Below are 25,460 nucleotides of genomic sequence, written 5' to 3'. Positions count from 1 at the left end.
CGAAACCTTAGCGCTTATCCCATCTGTGAAGACTTGTACGTGAGACCTTGAAACAAATAGAGGAAAATGATATTTCCACTTGCGAATACCGATATCGATGATGTAACAGATTCCAAATCATCCCTATAATTTACAAAGTCAACTAAGGTGTTTCTCAGGTCTCGAAAACAAGCAAATGTCTCTTTCACCTGCTAGATGCACACACAACAATCGATGTTCCGTCAACTAAATAAAGGCGCGTAATGTGCTGAAGCAGTCAACATAACAATTTACATGGGATGGAACAACGGTCCACGTCCATATTAAATCTTCTCAAATTTCCACGCGATCACGAAAGCTACCCTTCACATACTAAGTATTAGTTCACTACTCTGCTGTATAGAGGACAGCAAAGTAAACTCAGCTATATGCCTGCATTCCAACAGGCCTTTGCATCTGGATGGCTCCTGCCGTTAATAGGAAACGTGAATCACTCTCGCACAGGTCACCAGCGGTGCTGGCCAAACACGCATGGACAGAATGATCCTATAAATCGTTGAAATATGTATTTTATCCCTGAACTTAGAAGTAAATTTTACCATTGCGGTCTCAGTTGAATGACACTCAACAATGAGGGCAGTATCGGAAATACACCCTTCTGATGGCTGTGGCTCTGGAAATAGAAATATCGGTACCCCTTCTTATGACTTGACACCCTCTTCCCATGCTGTCAGAGTACTCCACGTCAAATCCATACCTTCCTTACAACTGGACATAGTCATTTCCTTTGCACATGTCGGAACACAAACACATACGTTATAAGCCTCATGCTCAAATGTGAACACATATCACGCATCCCTTACCACTAAGTATAATACTTCGTCATATAGGTTAGAAAAGGTGTTCATTACGTTTTCAACTACCTAGTTCCAATTACTGCAGGCCGCTGTGGACGAGCGGCTCTAGGCGCCGCAGTCTGGAACAGCGCTGCTGCTACAGTCGCAGGTTCGAATCCTGCCTTGGGTATGGATGTATGTGATGTCCTAAGATTAGTTAGGTTTAAGTACTTCTAAGTCTAGGTGACTGATGACCTCAGACGTTCTTCTAAGCGACAGCATTCGGTGATTTTAATTTTTCCTCGTATCTCCTCCATGAAGATATTGTTAAAGTGCTCCACGTATTCCTGTGTTTATGTCGGTAACTCTTCTGCTCCACATTCTTGTGGGATTTCTGTACAGAACTTTAAGTTTACAACTTTTGCAAACTAGTGGCCATTAAATGTATATATTCCATCTGTTTTAAACTCGGTAAATGGCTGTTCTGTTGCTAGATGGACAACATCCAGCTCGCCACACTTAGATAGAATATAACCATCCTTTTTAAGCCAATCCAAATGGGAGTAGAGCTTAATAAAAACATTTTTCATGTATCCCTTAATATAGTAATAAGAGTTCTCGATTCCACTGATTTCGGCCAGTGCACCAACACATCACCAGTTTCCATGCCTGTTTACTGTGAATGCCAATATTTTGTTTCCCCCTTCGTAGTCAGATTTTTCCATATAGAATATTTAAATCTGTATATAAACGTGGCCTGCATATTGACAATAGCTTCTTACTTTCCCAGTTGCAGCTTATAGTCTTCCTTTATAGCAGTTGTCTTCTCCATATACTCCAGTCCCCTTTTCTTTACTTCGAGTTCCTCCATTTCCAGTTTTCGTTTCCGTACACCTCATACATTAACTGCACTTAAAGGAGTAATTTCCTTATGGGGAATGTTTTTAGTCTGTTTGATACATTGGTCCTTTGTCTTGAAACTTGGGGTATAACATTATATGTAGGAACCAGTCCCAATTCGGCGATATCTATGGTGGACGACATTGTGGACAACAGGGTTCTAGACTGAGGAAAATAAGTTTCTCCTGCTTTAATATAACACTCCTGGGTAATACTTATATTATCTTTGTTAAAGTCAGAGTTAAGAACCTCCATTCCGGCCGTGGTAGCCGAGCGGTTTTAGGCGCTACAGTCTGGAATCTCGCGACCGCTACGGTCGCAGGTTCAAATCCTGCCTCGAGTATGGATGTGTGTGATGTCCTTAGATTAGTTAGGTTTAAGTAGTTCTAAGTTCTAGGCGACTGATGACGTCAGACGTTAAGTCCCATAGTGCTCAGAGCCAATTGAATTGAACCTCCATGTAGTTTACAGGTAGATAATTAAAACTGTATATGGACAGAGCATAACCTATAACCTTTCCTCATTTTTCGGGTGTTCTTATTAACCCAGAGACAAACTGTAGAACGTTGTTAAACACCACCCAGCAACTGTTCTGTGAGTTGTTAGTTAGCTGACAGGATATGGATGCAACTGGCACACAGTGAAGTGGAGCATATTGTAAATACTGCTTGTTGGTGTCTAATACACTTGAACAGCTTTCCACTGGGTCGAGCACACGATCCATTCTGTAGTTCTATATTGTGGCCTCCAGCCTGGTGATGCAATGCTCCTTAGTCAAAGATGACGTAAAAGTTTCCTGTAGTCACGTGTCTGGGCACTTTATAAAATCTATGAAATGGTTACCAGTAACTTCGTTTACTCCTGGACTTGTGATTTGACATATAAATTGGTTATATACATTTACAGGGTTCGTTTCACAATTCCTGTAGGCTGGTTCTTTCGGACATATATTTAAATGAGAGCGCAATGCTCGTTAACTCACAGAATTCAATATTCCGAGACCGGAGTGTCAAGAGCGTGCCGAGAACACCAAATTTCAGGCATTAGCCGTCATCACGGACAGCGCAATGGTCGACGAACTTAACGAGCGAGAGCAGTGGCGTTAGCGTTAAGTTGTCAGTGCTAACAGACAAACAACATTTGCGAGAAATAACGGCAGAAATTAATGTGTGACGTACGATAAACGTATCTGGTAGGACAGTGCACCAAATTCGGCATTAATAGGACTTGGCAAGAGACGACCGATGCTAGTGCCTTTGCTAAGAGCACGACGTTGCCTGCAGCGCCTGTCCTGGGCTCTTGACCATATCCGTTGGACCATACAAAAATAGAGAACTGTCGTCTTGTCAGATGATTTCTGTTGGTAAGAGCTGATAGTGGGTTTCGAGTGTGGCACAGTCCCCACGCAGCCATGGACAGAAGTTGTCAACAAGGCATGTGCAAGCTGTTGGTTGCTCCGTAGTGGTGTAGACTGCGTTTACAAGGAATGGACCGATCATTGACTGGAAATGCTTTTGCTCGGCTGCTAGAACACCATTTGCCGCCATCCATGGATTTCATGTTCCCAGACATCGATGTCATGACACTGGGTCACAACTGTTCGCGATTGGTTTGAAAAATAGTTTGAACAATATGAGCGAATGATTTGACGCCCAAATCGCCCGAAATGAAACCCACAGAGCATGTCCGGGAGAAAATAGTCAGGTCAGTGCGTGCACGGAATCCTACATCGGCAACACTGTCACAGTTATGGACGGCTATACGGGCAGTATTGCTCAATATTTCTGCACGGGACTTCCAAAGGGCATAGATTCACCACGAGATGGGGAAATTTACAGGTCTCTATTGTCTATTGAGGCCTAAGCGCTGTAGTCTGCGAGTGAGGCAGACGAGAACCTACGTCATAGAGAAACTCAGTAGAAGGGCTTTTGTGGACAAGGAGACGTATCAGTGTTAAGTATGGGGGACCTAAGATCTGCTATAAAGGGAAACATTTATGAAAACTACACTACTGGCCATTAAAATTGATACACCACGAAGATGACGTGCTGCAGACGCGAAATTTAACCGACAGGAAGGAGATGCTGTGATAGGCAAATGACTAGCTTTTCAGAGCATTCACACAAGGTTAGCGCCGGTGGCGACACCTACAACGTGCTAACATGAAGAAAGTTTCCAACCGATTTCTCATACACAAATAGCAAATGATCGGCGTTGCCTGGTGAAACGTTGTGATGCCTCGTGTAAGGAGGAGAAATGCGTACCATCACGTTTCCGACTTTGATAAAGGCCGGATTGCAGCCTATCGCGATTGCGGTTTATCGTATCGCGACATTGCTGCTCGCGTTGGTCATGTCCAATGACTGTTAGCAGAATACAGATCTCGGAGACCATGGCTGTGGTTACCATTGACGCAGCATCACAGACAGGAGCGCCTGTGATGTTGCACTTAACGACGAATCTGGATGCACGAATGACAAAACGTCATTTTTTCTGGTAAATCCAGGTTCTGTTTACAGCATCATGGTGTTCGCATCCGTGTTTGGCGACATCGCGGTGAACGCACATTGGAAGCGTGTATTCGTCATCGCTATTCTGGCGTATCACCCGGCGTGATGGTATGGGGTGCCATTGGTTACACGTCTCGGTCGCCTCTTGTTCGCATTGATGGCACTTTGAACAGTGGACGCTACATTTCAGATGTGTTACGACCCGTAGCTCTACCCTTCATTCGATTACTGCGAAACCCTACATTTCAGCAGGATAACACACGACCTATATTGCAGGTCCCGAACGGGCCATTCTGGATAGAGAAAATGTTCGACATTTGCCCTGGCCAGCACATTCTCCAGATCTCTCACCAACTGAAGACGTCGGGTCAATGATGGCCGAGCAACTGGCTCGTCACAATGCGCCAGTCACTACTCTTGATGAACTGTGGTATCGCGTTGAAGCTGCATGGGCAGCTGTACCTGTACACGCCATCGAAGCTCTGTTTGACTCAATGCCCAGGCGTATCAAGGCCGTTATTACGGCCAGAGGTGGTTGTTGTGGGTACTGAATTCTCAGGATCTATGCACCCAAATTGCGTGAAAATGTAATCACATGTCAGTTTTGGTATAATGTATTTGTCCAATGAATACCCGTTTATCATCTGCATTTCTTCTTGATGAAGCAATTTTAATGGCCAGTAGTGTATTTAATTCTATAGTAGTGCACGGAATGTAGCCACAGTAATTTTAATATACCATTCTTCATAAATTTTCATGGTGATCGCAATAAAATTTGAATATTGATCATATCTACAATAGTTTAAATTTTGCTGCTAAAGAGAAATTAACAAGTTTTGTAACAAAGATCTGAATTCTAAAATCTGAACGCTTTAGTCGATCTTAACGATCGACATTTTATATAGAAGCGTATCATTAAAATGACAAATGTTGTAAACATCAACTCTGTAACTTTATGTGTTTAAAATATATAGTAAATTTAAATTATCAGTATTTTCAGTTAAGCAACAGATCATCATTTCCTCCACACAAAACACATTGAACGATGACAGCATGACACCTTATTGTATCATTAGGTAGTAGGATTTTTGTTGTAAAGTTTTGTGCATAACAGTTACTTCTGTTCTTTATTTATGTATCAGAAAAGACATTGGTTCAAAGCTACTGACCGTGACATTCAAAATTAAGAAAGGAAATTGTGTTGTTTTTACGTACAAGAATTTAACAATGGATATTACTGTTACTTCATTTAGAACGTGAAACTAGTCAAGTTTTGATTATTTAAATATGTTAAAATGTAAAATAATGTAGAATAAGCTGCAGCCAATCAGATGGACGGGTTCAGGAAGGGGAACTGCCCTAGTCAGTTGAGTGACGATGTTTGGCGCGAGGGAAAACACGGCCGGGGAGGGGCAGAGAGGGACAGGTCTGGTTGAGACAGCAAAGGGGCAGTTCGGATGGAGACGCGAAAGCAGACGGCCGGTCTTCAGGCAGCTTCAAAGTGAAACGACTTACAAAATTTCGCGTTGTGTGGTATCGCTGTGAGTAGCTGCGCGCCTGGCGTGAACTCTAACTTTTCGCATACTTAACGAGGTGGAGTATCGAATTTGTGATTCGCGACGACACTGTGACCGATCTAACTGTGTCAAATGGATATGCCCTCGAGTGTAACAGTAACTCTACGACCACTTTCGTTATTAGTTTGCTTTCTGAATAAACATTATTGTAACCAAATCGCAACTGTGTGGCCTACATCATTTATGGGTCCTTAATTTAGTTCCCGATATTATTATTACTGTAATTATATCACATGTTAACTTTGTATCTCGCACTTGCCACCAGCCAAACAATTTAACCAAAGGGTCACAAGTGTCTAATTTAGGGCGTCTAATGCGACATTTGCGGTTCAATCCCTAGACGAGTTTGAGCCAAGACATTTAGACGAAAATGAACCGCAAGTGAACCGGAACATTTTTGGGATGTTCGCATGCGTCCAGATCGAGCTATCATTCCGCCTCCAAAGTTTGTGAACTCCTGTTGAGCGCCATTAATCACGTCGGACACCATTTCACAAGAATCATCTTAGTACAAGTGACAGCTGCGCCAGTGCACTGCCCTTTTATTTCTTGTGTAGGTGTACGTGCATATAGCTGTCCCGCGACTTTTGTCATCCCAGTGTACAGCGCAGTCACATGTTTCTGTAGTATGGTGAGGGTGAGGGACGGGAAAGGTCGAAACTCTCTGTAAACACTCAGCATACTCCCCTCCAATACCACCAAGGCCACCGGCGAGCTTAAACGTTCCCCATATGAAGCAAGGCGTAAAGGAGCAGTAAAGGGAGCAAAAGAAAAATTCGGAGTAGGAACTAAAATCCATGGAGAAGAATTAAAAACTTTAAGGTTCGCCGATGACATTGTAATTCTGTCAGAGACAGCAAAGGACTTGGAATAGCTGCTGAACGGAATGGACAGTGTCTTCAAAGGAGGGTATAAGATCAATATCAACAAAAGCAAAACGAGGATAATGGAATGTAGTCGAATTAAGTCGGGTGATGCTCAGGGAATACGATTAGGAAATGAGACACTTAAAGTAGTAAAGGAGTTTTGCTGTTTTGGGAGCAAAATAACAGATGATGGTCGAAGTAGATAGGATATAAAATGTAGACTGGCAATTTCTAGGAAAGCGTTTCTGAAGAAGAGAAATTTGTTAACATCGTGTATAGATTTAAGTGTCAGGAAGTTGTTTCTGAAAGTATTTGTATGGTGTGTAGCCATGTATGGAAGTGAAACATGGACGATAACTAGTTTGGAGAAGAAGAGAATAGAAGCTTTCGAAATGTGGTGCTACAGAAGAATGATGAAGATTAGATGGGTAGATCATATACCTAGTGAGGAGGTATTGAATAGAATTGGGGAGAAGAGGAGTTTGTGGCACAACTTGACAAGAAGAAGGAACCGGTTGGTAGGACATGTTCTGAGGCACCAAAGGATCAGAAATTTAGCATTGTAGGGCAGCGTGGAGGGTAAAAATCGTGGAGGGAGACCAAGAGATGAATACACTAAACAGATTCAGAGGGATGTAGGTTACAGTAAGTACTGGGAGATGAAGAAGCTTTCACAGGATAGAGTAGCATGGAGAGCTGCATCAAACCAGTCTCAGGACTGGAGACCACAGCAACAACAACATGAAGGATGGATCAAGATCAACAGTGATACAAGTAATCACTTCATGAGACGCTACGGGTTGGTTTAGAATTTAACCCAACACATTAGCGCAAAGGTTGGTGATCAGTAATTTTATGCCACCACCTCTTCCCCCACTAGCGGTCACACAGTGGCAGCGAAAGTTTCATTCGCCAGCAGGATTGGAACAGGCTTACCTCCTAGTGGAGCGCCACCGCGCAGGTGTGCGTTAGCGACGTCGGCTGTGGAGGCGGGTTGTCTGGAGGTGGAGACTTATATTTAGTGTCCGTTGTGCGGTGTACTCTGCGCAACGTACCTGCAGGATGTATCCCCTGGCGTAGTCCTCGTGCGTCCAGCCGAAGCCGGCGAGCACGTGGAGCACCTCGTCGCGGCGCAGCACGGAGAAGAGCCTGTCCAGCAGGATCTTGAGCCTGATGGGCAGCGCCTGGCAGCCGTACAGCACGAGGCTCGCGATGTCGAAGGCGGCGTTCGCCTGCACCGGCTCCACGGGCAGCGCCGGCGCCTGCTGCCTGCCTCCGAGCTTGTCCAGCGCTGCACACACACAACAGGCGAGCGTGTCTCATAGCATTGCACGGCACACTAATTTACATCACGAATACACACAATACTGGCATTAATCACTGATCATCATGTAAGCGGTGAACCACTCTTTGATCATATGGCAAGAAGTAGCTACACTACCGCTCGTGAAAATTGCAACACGGAGTAACAAAGACTGGCGGCAATCCAAACTCTGAAACTTACGACATCATGGGATCGTCCTCGTGCCTCCTTTGGATGCTAGAGCCGTTTCCCAGTGTGTAGGGGAAGGAGCGGCAGTGTGATGGGTGATTTCCAATACCTGTTTTGTAATGTACCATTGCTGGCCCCAGTGGTCCTTTCGTTGCTATGGATGCCAGAGTCAGTATCCCGTATGCGGCAGAAGGGGGCTCTTTTTAGGCTGAAGATGATGGGCTGGTCACTGCATAATACTTCGACAAGGCTTTTGGTTAGAGCCTAATATGCTCCTGCGATGGCTAGTGAGTTTTCCTTAATGGCGAGTGTTTCAGCTCCAAAACGCCGAGCATAAAAACGGGATTTTCCGGTGCTCATACCTTGTGTTCTATTGCTGATAAAACGGTAGGGTCAAGTGTTTTGGATAGCCCTTGGGACAAGGATCATTTGCATACCCAACAGAAGTGTCACTGTCCTACAGTAAGTGGTCAAAATATGAATATCACATCCGCGCAAAGTGCCGCGCGGTCTCGGGCACTATGCCACGGTTCACGTGGGTCCCCCACAGGAGGTTCGAATCCTCCCTCTGGCATGGGTGTGTGTCCCGTCGTTTGCGTAAGTTGATTTAAGATATATTAAGTAGTGTATAAGTCTAGGAACCAATGGCCTTAGCAGTTTGGTCACATAGGAACTTACCATATTACCATTTCCACGACTATCACAAACTTACTCCTGATTACACATTTGGAGCAAATCGGTTGGTTATTTTCGCATTTGATATGGTCTACGGTGGGCTTGACGGAACCTTTGGAGGCAACATTAGTTCATGGGAGCTTACTCGGAAAACCCACCAAAAGGGGTTTTATAGTAATCGTATATTTTCGCCGTCACCAGCCCACCCAAAAAAAAAGCCCAGGATTCCAAAACAGCTACATACATCAATTGACTGAAATTTTTACAATACAGGCCTATTCCCGATCTCGAACAACTTTGGAAATTTTCTTGGTGTCTTTACCTGTTTCCAAGATACACAAATTCAAAGTCTTCCTCCATTTCGTGTAAGTTATCCGTCCCTGCAGTTTGTCTGCTTTGTTGATGTTCGCCCTGTTTATAAATAATATTCCGTCACATATCTAAGAAGCAGAAACAGACCTCTTTGCTGACGAACCAAGTATTATAATCAAGCCTAATGGAATAACTTCATCACATTAAAGTATAAATACTATTTTCTTGAAAATTAACAAGTGACTTTGTGCAAATAGACCGTCATTGAATTTAAGTGAAACGCTACACATGCAGTTCTGTACCGCACAAGTAGAGTCCCCACGATCACGACCATCCCGTGAGAGTAAATGAATAAATGAAACAGAATACTTTAATTTATTAGGTGTTTTATTGATAAGAATCTGAAGTAGAGGACACATGTTACAGATCTTAAACGTCTTAGTTCTTCAACTTCACATTACTGAGAATTCCAGACTTTGGAGATGAAAATATAAAAAATTGACTTACTAGTCTGTTTTAAATCACTAGCGTTTCATGCCATCATATTCTGGGGCAACTCGTCACTGAAGAAAATAGTATTTGTCGCACAGAAGCGAGTAATAAAGGATCGATTGTAGACAGCTTTTTGAACAGGTGGGTGTACTGACAACAGCCTCAGGTACGTTTCCTCCCTCACGAAGTATGTTAGCAACAACGAATCACACTTTGAAAACAACGCTGTAAATACAATACTATAAAAAAATTATTTACACTACGTGTCCCTCAGTCTTAGTATGTCACAGAAAGGAGCGAGGTAATTAATCATAAAAACCTTTGACTACTACTCAGTGACGTAAACAAGGTAACGGGAAGTAAAATTAACCTCAAACACGAACTAAAATCATATCAGCTTAACAACTACTGTGTAGAAGGATTTCTAAATATGTAGTAATTTCGTGTATGTGTGTTTATTTGTGCGTTTAAGTAAAGAAGAGAATGACAATGAACATCGTTACGTAAAAGGCACTGTATCCGTAAAGACATATCTTCAAAAAATTGCGTAAATGGTCAGCATGAAGATTATTTTCCGACGAGAAGTTGTAAAACTGTCTCGCTTGACTTCTCAGCCAGAGTTAGCAACTATGATCCTCCTAACATGCAAATAAACAACTAACTATTTGATTGAAGTTCAAATCAAGTTTTAAATTCAATGCTCTCGCGTAAACTGTAACGAATACGCACACGACTGCAGATACTTTGACATCGTTTATCTTCCACGAGCAATCCACCTGAGCTAGACAATGCAGCTGTCAACTGATAATAGAGCACAGGTTCCGAAACGCGTCGTAAATAAAATGAAGCTTAAAATTTCGGAATATTTACGCTGTGTTTTTATTTATGTGCTGATCTGAACTAGTCATGACAAGTGGCAAGACGTACTGAACAACCCTATGGCACGGCGGCCCGCGACTGTATTCTCACACGAACCGCCAGATGGCACGGACGCGGGGCTGTTGCCAGCTGCCGGGCCGCATCCCCTTTCACCTGGGGAGCTAAGGGCGGGGGTGCGGCTGGCCCACCCTTATTGAATCCAACAGGCGGAGTGTTGGCTACAAGGAAACCACCCGCCTGCCGCCATTATGACGACCCTGGTGAGGTTACCATGACCTCATCACGATGGGGAGCAGTCGTGACAGTAGACTGCCAGTTTTTAGCACTTTGGAGCCCCAAAACGGTCACCTATCGTCCACCAGAAGGGGATATGACACACAGCTGAAACACTTGCGTCTTTGACAATGTTCTACGAGGGGAGTTCAATAAGTAACGAAACACCTTTTTTCAGCCAATTTATGTTGAAAAATATTTAAATTTGTTATGGGACGTCGTGGAATATTGCCGCTTCAGCCCTAGATTTTCATGGCGTTTCCATAGGTGCTTACGCTATACGTAGCCTTCGAAATGGCGCCTGTAAAGGAGGTGCATTACGGAAAGCTGTCACTGAGTTCCTTTAGGCGCAAAACCAAAACACCGCAGATTCATAGGAGCTTGTAGAATGTCCACGAAGATCTGACAGTAAACAAAGGCACGGCGAGTTGCTGAGAGAGGTCTCTCAGTACCGCTGCAAGGTCGCCCAAACTTGTCTGATCTCTCGTGTGACTGCCGCCCATTCACAGCATTGAGTTTTGCAACATTGGAACGTGCGGACACTCATTAGAGGAGACTGACGGATCACAATCAGACACATCACTACTCAGCTGGACGACTCTGTTGGTAACGTTGACACACTCGTCCAACTCGTCCACCAGTTGGGCTACTCAGAGGTGCGTTCCCGCTGGGTTCATCGTCCCCCAACAGGAGACCATAAAGAGCAATAAAGGACCATCTGTGTAGAATTACTTGCACGTTACGAGGCGGTCCGTGACAAATTTTGCCGCAAATCGTCACAGGCGATGAAGTATGACCTCATCACTACAATCTGGAAACAAAATGGCAGTCCATGGAGTGGCACCACGCCACACGCCAAAAGAAAAAAAAGTTAAAATGGCTATGAGCATTATGGGACTTAACTTCGAAGGCCATCAGTCCCCTATAACTTAGAACTACGTAAACCTAACTAACCTAAGGGCATCACACACATCCATGCTCGAGACAGGATTCGAACCTGTGACCGTAGCGGCCGCGCGGTTCCAGACTGTAGCGCCTAGAACCGCTCGGCCACCCCGGCCGGCACACCACACCTCCTCCGAAGAAAGAGTTTAAAGCCACACTCCCAGTCGGTGAACTCGTGCCAACGGCCTCGTGGGACTCTGAAAGGGTTATTCTGCTTGATGTCCCGCTGCATGGTGCAAGGGTCAGCTTTGAAGTGTACTGTGATACGTCCAGGAAATTGAAGAAATGACTTTAGCGTGTTCGTCGCCAAAAAAATGAAACGACCTTCTCCACGACAACAGATGCCCTTACACAAGTATGCGCACACCAGAGGAGATTACAAAACTTCGTTGAACCGTTCTTCCTCATCGACCCTACAGCCCTGATCTCGCACCTTCCGAATCCACCTGTTTGATCCAATGTTGGGCGCACTTTCCGGGAAGCGATAGTTGGATGATGGGGAGGTTACTGATACAGCAAGCCTTTGGCTCCGACTTGGACCATGCAGGCGTACAGGTCCTCCCCTTAAGATGGCGTAAGGACGTCGCATTGAACGGAGATTATGTTGAAAGATAGGGTTTTGTAATCAACGGAGTGGGGAATAATATGGTGTACTGGAATCTAGAATACAACCAATCTGTTTTCAGAAAAAAAAAAAATGTGTTCCATTACGTACTGAACGTCCCTCGTATATTCAAGTCAGCACGAAGTTTCTTTTATGATTCTATCCTCTCTGTGCACCAATCGCCTTTTACCGAACTCTGATTTCCAACACGTGATAAACTTCTTTCGTCCATTTCTTATTGGCGCCAGTCGAAAAACGTGTCTCTAAGGTGAAATAAAGGGTTGTATTTATTTCGTATACGAATTGGAACTTCAGAGGTTTGTGATTGTGACTATTCGTCCATGTGAAGTATATGCAATTTTTCATACTAACGCTTCTGAAAGTGGGAGCTTCATTCTTGAAACACGGAACTCTCGCTGCCAATTACCTTTTTTGTTAACGACATTCAGCAGGTCGGTAAAAACAGGAGCATTTTTTCGGTGATGATTATTAAAGTTTTCGCAGAAACTGCCTTAAATATAAGACTGAACTATCCCGTAGTAGCTATACAAAGTGTGTCCCACAACACAGATAGGAGGAGATGCAGACGTAACGAAAGGCGCTACGGCACAGCTCTCCATCTCTTTAGAAAGGACTTGTGGCTGTCTACGCTCTCCCCTAGTCTGACGAACTTCTTTTTGTCGCCTTCCAATCGCACGCTGATTTCCAACGTTCTCACAGTATCTGTCATTAAACTGGCTCTCTTCTTGTTTACTTTCCTCGCTACATTACAATTTTAGAAACTTATTTTACCACAGGAAAAATGCTCCTGTCGGAACAAAAAAAACGCATTATGTTCCTGTTTATTTAAAAGACTGACTGAAAAGTGAGGCATGAGCTACTTCATTCTACCTTCCTCAGTATCTGTCAAGACTTTCACAAAAAATTTTGTCATGCGAAGAAATGCAGGCCGGCCGCGGTGGTCTAGCGGTTCTAGGCGCTCAGTCCGGAGCCGCGCGACTGCTACGGTCGCAGATTCGAATCCTGCCTCGGGCATTCATGTGTGTGATGTCCTTAGGTTAGTAAGGTTTAAGTACTTCTAAGTTCTAGGGAACTGATGACCATAGATGTTAAGTCCCATAGTGCTCAGAGCCACTTAAACCATTTTTTTGAAGAAATTCAGGCTTTTTTCAACATGCAACTCACTCACATCCACTAGTCCATCGTGGACGTCGCTCATACCCATCCATCCCCAGTTGCCATTTCTCACTCACTCATTCAGCCCAGCTCATCGTCATTATCTCGTTGTGTCTCTCTGTCATTGTCTCCTGTGTCACAGACACAGTCTCCTTCGTTGTGTCCGACTACTACAGTCACCTCTCAATGTCACTGTCCCTCTCTTTCCCTTCCTTACTGCGAATGTCTCATTCCCTCCTTCCTACTGCTGCTGTCTCTTCTCACTGTCACTATCTCTCTCTTCCTCATTGTCATATACTCTGTCTCAAACTTTATTCGTTCCCCTCCGCCCCCCCCCCCCCCGGCACTATCTGCTTCACTCTTTTCCACTGCCACCGTGTCCCTCTTTTTTTTCTCACAGTGCGTTTTTCTCCCACGTTCTTTCTACACAACAATGACTGTGTACTATCTTTCAGTATTTATTACTTTTCCGTCTCTTTCTCATTTCCCATGGCCACTCTCTACTCCTCTCTCAGCATAACTACCGCGAATATGTTGGCATATCAAAATTTTTATAAAATTTTTAGAGGTGCTGAGGAAGGTAGAATGAGGCAGGTTTTACCCCACTTTTCAGTCAGTCTTTTAAATAAACAGCAACATATTCTCATTTTTGTCGTCCCAAAGGAGCATTTTTCTGATGGTTCCCATCTTTTTCCTGCTGCAGCATGGGATGTAACTGGTATGAAAAAAATGCATTGTTCAGGAACATTTGGATAGTTTACTTTTGTAAACTGAAATAACGCAAAACTAAATTTAAGCCCCAGACGGCATTTTACGCGCAAAAAGAATTGCATGTGTTTCAGTACTACAACATGGGGTTCTCAGATGATAACGGAGAATGTTTACAGCATATTTCTCCATGCTTTACAAACCACGTTTTCGCCACACACCGGATTTTACGTGCGTACTTTACGTGTACAAGCAGATTAACTTTGTACCTCTGCATCTCGGAAACGGATAAAATAACGAAGAAAATTTTCAAGGTTATTCGAGATCGGGATCTTTGAAATCTATTGCAAAAGTTTCTGCAATTTGCTGTGCAAAGTCGTCTTAGATGCTCGAACGGGTTTTGATCAGCGGGTGAAGGCGAAAATATAGTAAAAGAACTCTTTTTGTGGGTTTTTCCGTGGAACCTCCCACGGTGTGATAGTACCATCATAAGTCCGATCAAGGCCACCGTAAACCACATGAAACGCAAAAAGAAATGAGCCGTGGTAAAATCTGCTGTTTTCAAGAGCGACCCGCAGCGCGTAGTGTGAAGCAGTCGCCCTCCGTTTCTGGCGGTGGCGCCGCTGTGGTTATCGCAGCTTTGGTGTCTCAAAAATGGATCTGAGCACTATGGGACTATACATTTGGTGTCTACCTCTGGTGCGTAAGGGGAAAGGTTGCCTGTTCATGTGCATTTAAGGGGCGCTATGAGCTCTATAACAGCGAGTCTGGTCAGTTGGTCAGCCGGGTCAGTGTGGGGCAGTCAGTGGCTGTCTGTCGTCCGGAGTGCTAGTATGTGTTATCCCGCCAGTCTGCTCCAGTTTGTTCAGGCAATGGTCATTGGCGGTTAGATCGATCGGTTCGTCGGTCGCGCACTGGGACACAAGATAACTCGTCCGTCTTGAGCGTCGGCACTTGTGAGGTCGCCACGTCAGTCCAATGGGGTGCGCCTTATAGCGAGGGGTAGTCACTTCGCGGCCGACACGAGAGCAACAGGAGCCAACCCACGACATCGGTCTGGCCGGTGCGAGCTGCGACGCCGTGACACGGGAGATCGGCGCGCCTTCCAGCGTCCGTTGAAGCGGCTGGAAGTGGACGGTTCGGGAGAGTGTTTTTGGCGTGCTGCGCCAGGTCTTCACCAGACATCGCAGTTTATTAGAAGTTAAATGATTCGTGATATGTTGTTTCATTTACTTGTTAAATTCTACTTGTTTTCTTGGTCAGTCTCTCGTCCCCAGCTTGCTCGTCTGTCTTGTTAAATTCTACTTGTTTTCTTGGTCAGTCTTTCGTCCCCGGCTTGCTCGTCTGTCTCCCATCCGCATTTGTTAGGCAATTAGTGTCCGTCTGTCTGTCTGTCGGTCTGCTGTACGTTAATAATTGCCTCTGTCATGTTTGTCGCATTCGGTATTAACGAATTTATTGCTTGAAGTGTAACGGCCGAATTCGTGATATATGTTTTTATCTTGCCTATCATCTTGAGAGGCGGTATATGTGTAATGTAGAGCAAGTTTGGCCGACCTTGTGTAAGACTGCATTTCATGGGTTTTTATATAAATAGTCATTTTAGTGTATAAAGTTGCCACCCTTCCGCCGTAAGACCTTTTAAAATCAAGTTGCACCTTCGGTGGCAAGTTAATCTAAGTGTTTTGTACCATGTCCATCCCTCCTAAGGGGTGCATAGTTTATGTGCTTGTGTGAGTTGTTAAAATTTTTAGTTTAAAGTAATCTGATGTGTTGCAGATTTGCACCAGTGTAGTCTTTCAGAGGTTGTTGTGAGCGGCCGTGTCAAAAGTCAGCGGCAAAGTTCTCAGCCCGAAAGCTCATACTGCCTCTGAATAAATTGTAACTTGATATTTAGAGGGTGCTTTCTGATTATAAAAGAAGGGGTAGGGGGTGGGGCCTTTTAGGAATAAAATTTCCATTTGTTGAAAGAAATTTGATTTTTTTTCATCAGTTACCCACTGGCAACTACTTCCACGCTCATATAGTGTGATTAAATGAGTTAATATTCTATACGAATCGGTAGCAAATAAAGTAAATTCTTAAGAAAAGGCTTTGAAGGTAAATTCACGGTTCAACAAGCAACCAATCTGCTAAGTCTTCCTAAGCAGGTCCCTAAGCAGGAGAAAGTGTATAATATTCGTTCTTTGATCTTTGATATATTGACACTAAGGGGATCCTCTTGTTGGGTATAGAAATGGATTCTAGCCATGCTGTCGCATGGATACCGATATCACTTTCAAGTCGGCGAGCGTCATTGACGCGCCCTTTTGATACGGTGCTCATCCGACCTCTTTTAGTTCTGCTTTGGAGTCCATGCCTCTGCCACTACAGACAAGTACGTGAGCCTCACCGGCCTTTGAGTTGCGTCGTGTGAATTTTCCTAGCGCGTTTGTTTCTCCTTCTGTGACGAGCGCACTGCTGCTGGCGCCGCCTGCACACTGCTACTTGGCAGCAAACGGACCCAATAGCCGTGAAGAACGGCCTCGGCATCGGCCGGAGCGGGGGCGGGCGGACACCCCCCAATTACTGTCCGGCAGGCAGCGGGTCCCATTAGGCGGGCAGCCGCTCTCTGATGCCAGAGTTCATCACCTGCCCCTCCTCATTGTTCCACGGGCGCGCGCACACACACGCGCCGCCTATTGAAATACGTCTGGGAAAGCTGGTGACGTCATGCGACTGCCCCGGGCCGCAGCGGTACCCGCCATTAGGGCTTATCCGGCCGCGAGTCTCGGCCACGTATGGTGCGAGACATGGTGGGTGTCCATCACTGACACGTAACCTCAATCCTCTCGTACATCACTGCGGCATTTCCTTTTGGTCGCGTACAAGATGATGTGATGCTAATAATAATTTCAGAAAACATACATCTCGAAAGCATCTCGTTACACCGAGTGTATCAACATCAAATTCTTTGTAGTCTGTGCCCAGTGAAATTTTCGCCCATAGAAAAAACTGCGACATTTGAGCTCAGTATTTCTGGAAACTAGCTGCTCACTAAGTCAAGGCAAGCTGAGAGTTCTCGGTCACTTCGGTGATGACCACTTGAACAGTCACACTTTTCAAAGTTTCCGTAGTGTTCAGTCGCTGCGACATGTGTATTTGCGAACTTGTAAGTTTCCTACAGGCGAGCCAGTGACTAACTGTGGTAAGCTATGTGGACACTATGAAGGCTACTCGTAGATCATAAAGAGAAGCAAAACAGACGGGACTGTGACATGGCGCGCCGGCCGTGTGGCCAAGCGGTTCTAGGCGCTTCAGTCTGGAACCGCGCGACCGCTACGGTCGCAGGTTCGAATCCTGCCTCGGGCGTGGATGTGTCTGATGTCCTTAGGTTAGTTAGGTGTAAGTAGTTCTAAGTTCTAGGGGACTGATGACCTCAGATGTTAAGTCCCATAGTGCTCAGAGAAATTTGAACCATTTGTTGTGACATGGCGCAGTTCAAAACAGAAATCAATTCATTGACAGGGAACGCTTAAGACCAAAGTTTGTGTGAGCTATGTCCTCCATAAATATGAGACACAACCATATAGGGATGGGCAACTATACGGTAACGACAAAAATACAACCCTTAGCATGCCTAATACAATGTAGGAAAACAGTTGGCAATCAAAACAACTTCAGTCGCACCAGAGTGGATAAATGCAGGCTCCGTATGGTTTTAAAGAGAATCTTATACCGTTCTTCCAATTAAATAGCAGCAAGTTCGGGTAACGATGAAGCACGTAGACACAATAACGTGTCCTTCTATCTTAACTAGACCACAAAGGTTCAATAATAATGCGATCTGTTGACTGTGGGAGTCAGAGGAGTTGCGAAAATTCATCCTCTTACTCACAAAACCAGTCCTGGGCAACGCGAGCTGTGTGAGACAGGGTTCTCTCGCCCTGGAACACAGCATTACCATTGGGGAACAACCACTGTACGACTGATGGGTCTCATCAGCCAAACTTTTTACGTAACTGTTGGTAGTAATGTGACCTCACCGAATAGCCTTGGGGTTCAAGGAACACAACGATATAGCTGGGCAAATCGTCATCAGACACTCGCCGGGTTCTCATCTTGACACGAAACTCCGGCAGAAGTTGCAAACAGGGTGAAACAAGACTCGCCCAGACAAATGACTTTCTACCATTCCTGCACAGTCCGGAATTTATGGCTTCGGCACTACGTGTTCCTATTACGGGCATTTGAATGTTTCTCGAGATCCATCTCGCCCTGCAATTCCCTGCTTATGGAGCTCCGCCCGTGTTGTACCAGGCGGAGACAACCGTCCCAACCCTCTCCTCGTTGGAAAACAAAACGGCGAGATATATTTTTTGCATATTGTTATTTTTGACCATGACACTGACGAGAAAAAGATAAATTAATGCCTTTCACGCCGAAAAAAATTTTCATTGAGAGGGTTAAATGGAGGTTGTAGTGACAGTAAACCTAGACGACAATACACATTTAAAATACACAAACATTCCATATAGTAATAAATGACATACTTTTCTTCCTTTTACCTAGCAAATTTTAAATGAGTAATCTGAAATATTTGAACATGAGCATCTACGTGTTGTAGACCTGACAGATAGTGTCATCTGCTGGTGGCATCCGGAACTGTTTGTATTAATGTTTTCATTTTCGTTCTGAGCCACATTGTAATTGCAGTTTTTTTTATTTTTTTGGGATACATTTTATATAAAGTTAATACAAACACATTAGAAAATACAGTGAATATGTAAATATTTTTGTTACGTCGGCAGCAGAAAAGCACTGGATAAGTAAAGACGTTATTTACTGTAAAAGCGTTGAATAGTAGTAATCTGTGGCTGGTTGGCAATATGGCGGAGCGTGTGTGCTTGGAATGCAGTGATGTGAAAACTTGATATCCAGAAGAAGAGCATGGCGTGTCGTACTTGCGTTGGCAATATATTAGGGATGGAAGAAAAAAATTATTTTTCTGTATGACATAAAATTGCCTCAGGTATGTCATTAAAACTCGCGTCTTCCACGTCATCAATGGTTCGAACCAGCTAAGTTTATCAGCGGCTTTCCGACACAAATTCTTTAAAAGACAACGTGATGAGTTCACTTCCTTTTATTCCACGACCTATCGCCATAAAGCAGTAGCAAGTTTTGAAACGTCCCCTTTGAAAAATTATACAAGACTATGCTTAAAATGACACACAATATTTTTAGCGCAACGCAATCTGACTTTCAAAAATCCCTACAAAGAATGGCCCTGACCAACATTAACCTATACGTTTCACAAATCACTTACCTCACAAAAATCTTCGTTACTCAAGCTACTGCAATACAGAGAGCGCCACTACTGCCAGCTAAATAAAAGATTCAAACTACTGAAGGCACTAACTACTAATAGGCATAGTTAGCAAATGAAAGATTTTAATACAGAACAATGTATTTACCTTAATAGTCAAAATATACATATCAGTTCATGACATCAATTCTTACAAATTTGAAAACTCCGCCATCTCTCTCCCCACGTCCACCACTGCTGGCGACTCACCTCCAAATGCGCAACGCTACGCGCTGTTAGCATCCAGCTGCCGCTGCCCAACGCTACAATGGCAGACAACAATGCAAACCAGCCACAGACTGCACACGGCACAGCCAGTGATTTTCATACAGAGCGCTACGTGGCGGCGGCGTTACCAATAAAAAAACCTAAACAGCCTACTTACAGTTTGTCACTTAAAATAATACAAAGTCGCTTTATGAAAATCTTTCAGGTGTTGCAGCAATGTCGTAAATTTCGTTAGCAACACTACTCGTAATTAGTATTATAGACTGAATACAAGTGTGCACGAAAGCGTTATTATTATTATTATTATTATTATTATTATTATAGCGATTTCTCCTGATAAACGGAAGTCGTTATCCAAATAGTTCAGTTAGCTTATCTTTCGGTTACTCTTGTTCCAGTTTACTTAACAGCCTTTCCGAGAAGGCTTCTTGATGTTCTGCCGACCACGTTCGTCTGTACTATTTTCGTTTCAGTTGCTCAGATTTAGCTCCCCATTTGTATATTTTGTGTCTGAAGGTGTGTCTTTCTAAAATGTCGGATGGTCTTATGTTTACGTTTTTGAGGCCTTTCTGAATTTCTTTCAGCCAAGGTGAAGTGATGTTACATAGTCTATTACTGTCTTTGTCAAACGTATTCCTGGTAGTCTATTGAGATACCAGAATTTCATTCGCCTTTTCTTAATATCATTTTCGATGCTTGAAGACTTTTCTGTTCTTTTGATTGATTGTAGTCTGCCACCGTCTTGGGTGTTTGTTGCTCTTAAAATGTCTGTTTCGCTTGCGTAGGTGGTGTTGGTTTTATGACTGTGATGTAGTGCAAATTTTTTGTCTGTCTTGATATAGATTTTTTGCTGAAGAGGTTTAGAACTTTGATGCTTTTTTGGCTTTTTGGAGGCGATTTTTCTGTGAGAATTTTTCAAAGGCTGTCGGTTCGATGAATTTTCCGAGGTATTTAAAGTGTGTAATCCTGTTGATTTTTACGTTTTTTTTCCCAGGCATTTGATTTCCTTCTCTGAACATAAGAATTAAGAATTAAGTTTTCTCTAGTGGGGCGTGTAAACCTTCTTTGCCTGCACGTTCTTTAAATATCTCGAGCTGTTTCAAAGGAGTCACTTCACCCTCTAAAAGCATCGCCAGGTCGTTCGCAAACGCAGACGTTTTTTTTTGGAAAAGCCCAGTAGGATTGCCTTTCAAAACATAGTTTCTTCATTTCTTTGTCCCATTCTTCGAAAACCCTGTCTAGGACGACTTTGAAGAGAATAGGAGTGTCCATCTCCTTGCTTCACACCTGTTTCAATGTCAAGGGGTGCTGAAGATTTCCCCCATAAATTTTGCTTTAGATTTCGTGACAGTGTTCGTATTTTAGAATCTAGTCCTCTCTCTTTTCTAAGTTGGAATAGTTAGGCCTGTCTGTCGAGGCGAACGCTTGAAATCCACAAATGTACCTTCTAGAGCTCTAGTACGTACGTAGATCTTTTTTGTGGGAAGCCTCGCATATTGAGTATGGTTTTTAGGTTAAAATTTTTTTCTGGGCATGATCATTGGCTCAGAATCCTGCTTGATATTATGCTAATTTTTGTTCCAGTTGCTTTCGTGCTCTATTCAAGAGAGAAGCTGATAGTATGTGTAAGTGACAGGTACGAGGGAGGTTCACCTTAGAGTTGTTTACATCTGATTTGTTGCCTTTTTATGTAGTGGATGGAGTAATTTTCAGTCATATGGAATTTTTTTCGGATTGACAAATTTGTCAAGATTTCAGCTACAGTTCCTTCCTTCCCTGATGCTTTGTTGGTTTTAAGTTTCTTGATGTATTAATGAACCTCTTCTTGAGTTGGTGGTGACTGACTTTCTATTGCGATTTTCGGATGTATTTTCGGCAATCTATTTTCGGGTTCCAAGCAATTTAATAGTTATGAAAAATATGTGGCTAGTTCGTAGCATTTTTTTAATTTGTAAGGGCTATTATTACTATTATTATTATTATTATTATTATTATTATTATTATTATTATTATTATTATTTGCCATGTGATTATGTTTTGCCATTGTGTTATGAAATGTGGCTGTAAAACCTATCAGTAGTCTTGCCTTCGTCTACTTTCTGTTTAGCATAATAACAAGAATCAATTTTTCTCCATTTAAAATACCAATTTCGAAATTCACGAAACATGCGAAAATAAGATAACTTTGTAAACCTGCATACACGGCACTGGATAGTCCTGTAGGCTAAAGCTCACATCTGTTAATTAAGCAGGATAATTAAATACAAATTCCCACAGTCGCATTATAAATTGACTATAACGGAACGATATTTGCGTTAGCTTATGAGAACGGTAGGCAAGCCATACCCGAGTTAAATCCGTAAGCCGGATTAAAGGCAGATAGTTTTGTAGACCACCCAGGCAGATTATGGTTTTCTGTCACTTTTCCTAACTCATTCAGACTTCTCAGTCTATGTCAACATGATACACACAACCTACCGTTAACAACAATAACACGCGGAATGAAGTTTACACGCATCACAAATCGATGGTGCATATGACTCTTCTTCCTTAGGCTAACGGACTACTGGGGAAATAGGGAGGATACTGTGCCACAATGTTAAAAATATCTTTTACTAACTTGAGTATAAATTTCGTCTTTGCGAGCAAATGGAAGGCTGTCTGGTTGCCAGTCGTGTTTGGCTTCTCATATTTTCGAAATATATTCAGTGCCTTACGAAACATATTTTGATTCGTCTTATACATTTCTTTCTTATTGCAATTTTCGGGTTACAAACAACTTCTTGGTGGACGAGGTATGCAAAGAAAGAGTAACAAACCGAAAAATAAAGCTAGCAATAGCTAACTAAGTCACGTAAATGCCACACCACCACCACTCCCCATTTTAATATACGATAAAAATTAATATTTTATTACTACAAAAACCACTCACACTCAAACGACAACAATGAACAACTGAAAAATTAAACTGGTAAAGCCCCGTTAAAAATTTAGCTGGCAGCTTTACAAATAACACGTTCTGTCATGTCTCCAACGTACGCATCTTTACTGCGCTGATTCCATACAACCGACTGGCTCCCACAAACCACTTCGATACCAATGCTTAACGTCAGCGGTAAAGAGTCGCAAAACAACCTGGTAGGCCTATCAGTTTGACACACTTTCAGACCCACTGGCCACAGTTGTTTACATGAAGTTTTACTGTCTTTTAGTTCAAATGGCTCTGAGCACTATGAGACTTAAATGGTCATCAGTCCCCTAGAACTTAGAACTACTTAAACCTAACTAACCTAAGGACATCACACAACATCCAGTCATCACGAAGCAGAGAAAATCCCTGACCCCGCCGGGAATCGAACCCTTGCGCGGCAAGCGAGAACGATACCGCACGACCATGAGCTGCGGACGGTCTTTTAGTTGGAACAGAAATATTTTTCCCCACTGGAAACCGCATGTAGACATTTGTGACTGTTGAATCTATCTATCAGGGCAAGTGCTGCCATTTGTTGGGACTCACTATAAAAATAAAGTCACGGTTGGGGTTGTTTGGGGGGAGGAGACCAGACAGCGAGGTCATCGGTCTCATCGGATGAAAGACGAGGAAGGAAGTCGGCCGTGCCCTTTCGTGCCCTTCCTAATTAACCACCACGGCATTTCCCTGGAGTCATTTAGGGAAATCACGGAAAACCTAAATCAGGATGGCCGGACGCGGGATTGAACCGTCGTCCTCACGAAAGCGAGTCCAGTGTGCTAGCCACTGCGCTACCTCACTCGGTCAAGTCAGTGTAGTACTGAGCATAGCCTGTGACCGCCATAATACATGGAAGTTGTTTGTTAGTTATATTCCACTGTGTACATGAGTATTATTATTACTGTTACATTGCCTTGTAATTATTGAATGGTCAGTTTATTTATTACAAGAGTTAATATTTCAAAATTATTTATTTTTGTTGTTGTTGTCTTCAGTCCTGGGACTGGTTTGAAGCAGCTCTCCATGCTACTCTATCCTGTGCAAGCTGCTTCATCTCCCAGTATACCGTAGAAAGTAGCCAATTTTAAAAAGTCTGTTTTGAAAACTACATATTTTTGCATAAATGTGGCATCTAAAATCAATTAAAATCTCTTTTGAGCGTTACAGCATAAAGAAAAATCTCCCTTCCTCCAGAAATAGTTCAGGTCTGAAAGAGCTACAGTGTTCGAAAGCGACAAGTGGTCTTTTAAAGGTACAGTAGGTTTATCTCACATTAACTATGATTCTGTTCAAGAGAAGTTTCGGTTCCATCACTGTTTTCTTTTTCTTTCAGTACTGTACGTGAACGCCTGAAGTTTCATAACTTTTATTACTAACTGGTTTGGGCGTTCATCTACACCAAATGCCTGATGATTATGCTTTACGGGATGGCAGATTCAAGGAGAGTGGTAGAATAAGGGGGGCGGGGTTCTTGTGGGGCATGACACCCCCCCCCCCCCCCCTCCTCATCGCATCTCACAGACAACAGTTTGCTAAAAACATGTTCAGTTTTACGTACATCAGTTTGCATGTTTCAGCCAAATTTCGTAGATTCAAAGTGTCTGAGAAAATTGGAAGCTGTATTTAACACACAATACTAAGTTGTGGATGGCCTCGTGGCGTCACAGGCTGCGAAAAATACTTCAACAGCAAATGGCAGAAAATCTCACATAAATCAGAAATAAAATATATTGTGAAAACACGCCAAATCATTAACAGACTGTGACCCACATCGCAAGCTGAATGCTGGTCCCCCGCCTCTTTTCCCGTGCATGATCAATAATTAGATCGGCTATATCCTTCCGTAAATGCACTTGATTATGAAGAATCGAAAAGTCAATTAGCCACTGTTCAGCTGAAACAATCACGGCATTACTTGAGACAAATTAGTTCTGTAAAAACAACTCCTTTACTTTCGGCAAGCAACAATCTGCGCGAACAACCATATAAGAAAACCGAAAAGACCTGTAGTTCCTGCCCGTGAACTTCGCAAGCAGCTACTGCCATATTGGCCGGTAGCAACGAGTTGGTAGAGCGTCCAACAGATGGCAGGACAGCCGCGCCGCGGCACAGCTGCTGGCCACCTCCCCGTGCCCTCAATCAATGGCCTGCTCTCGATCCCACCATACAACTGGCCCATCCTCGCGTTGTGCCGATAGGCAGACAGTTGACGCTTCTGCCTCGGCCTATTGTTCTCGCCCCAGGCAGAAATCACGAGCCAGACCCAGGTACACGTAGTTGCTCTCCGTCCAGGTGCGCCTGCTGTCCAGGTGTACAGCTGCTAGCTAGTCTGTTATTAGTGAAGTATAAACAACACAGGGAAACGGAAAAGGCGTTCTGGTCTGTTTCTCTGCACGCCTGAAGCGTTGTGCCTAATGTCATCCTCGTTTTAATAGACAACATTCCATTAGAACTACTGACGGCCTTGGGAGAGCCACTCATGACATAACTCTACCGTCTGATGAGCAAGATGTACGAGACAGGCTAAATACCGTCAGACTTCAAGAAGAATATAATCATTCCAATCCCAAACAAAGCAGGTGTTCACAGATGTGAAAATTACCGAACTATCAGTTTAATAAGTAGCAGCTGCAAAATACTAACGCGAATTATTTACAGAAGAATGGAAAAACTGGTAGAAGTTGACCTAG

At 43.5% G+C, this 25,460-nt stretch overlaps 1 protein-coding gene across 1 annotated transcript in view; it reads right to left on the bottom strand.

Moving 5' to 3' along the window:
- LOC126282453 (zinc finger protein basonuclin-2-like) overlaps window positions 1-25,460 on the bottom strand; it is a 613,154-nt gene that overhangs the window by 57,920 nt on the left and 529,774 nt on the right. The window contains exon 4 of the mRNA XM_049982110.1: window positions 7,724-7,959. Coding sequence (XP_049838067.1) covers window positions 7,724-7,959 — 236 coding nt within the window. The remainder of the gene's footprint in view (window positions 1-7,723; window positions 7,960-25,460) is intronic.

The sequence above is a fragment of the Schistocerca gregaria genome, chromosome 7 (genome assembly GCF_023897955.1).
Source record: "Schistocerca gregaria isolate iqSchGreg1 chromosome 7, iqSchGreg1.2, whole genome shotgun sequence".
In the NCBI taxonomy this organism is placed as follows: domain Eukaryota; kingdom Metazoa; phylum Arthropoda; class Insecta; order Orthoptera; family Acrididae; genus Schistocerca; species Schistocerca gregaria.
This window is presented reverse-complemented; position numbering and strand designations above follow the sequence as displayed.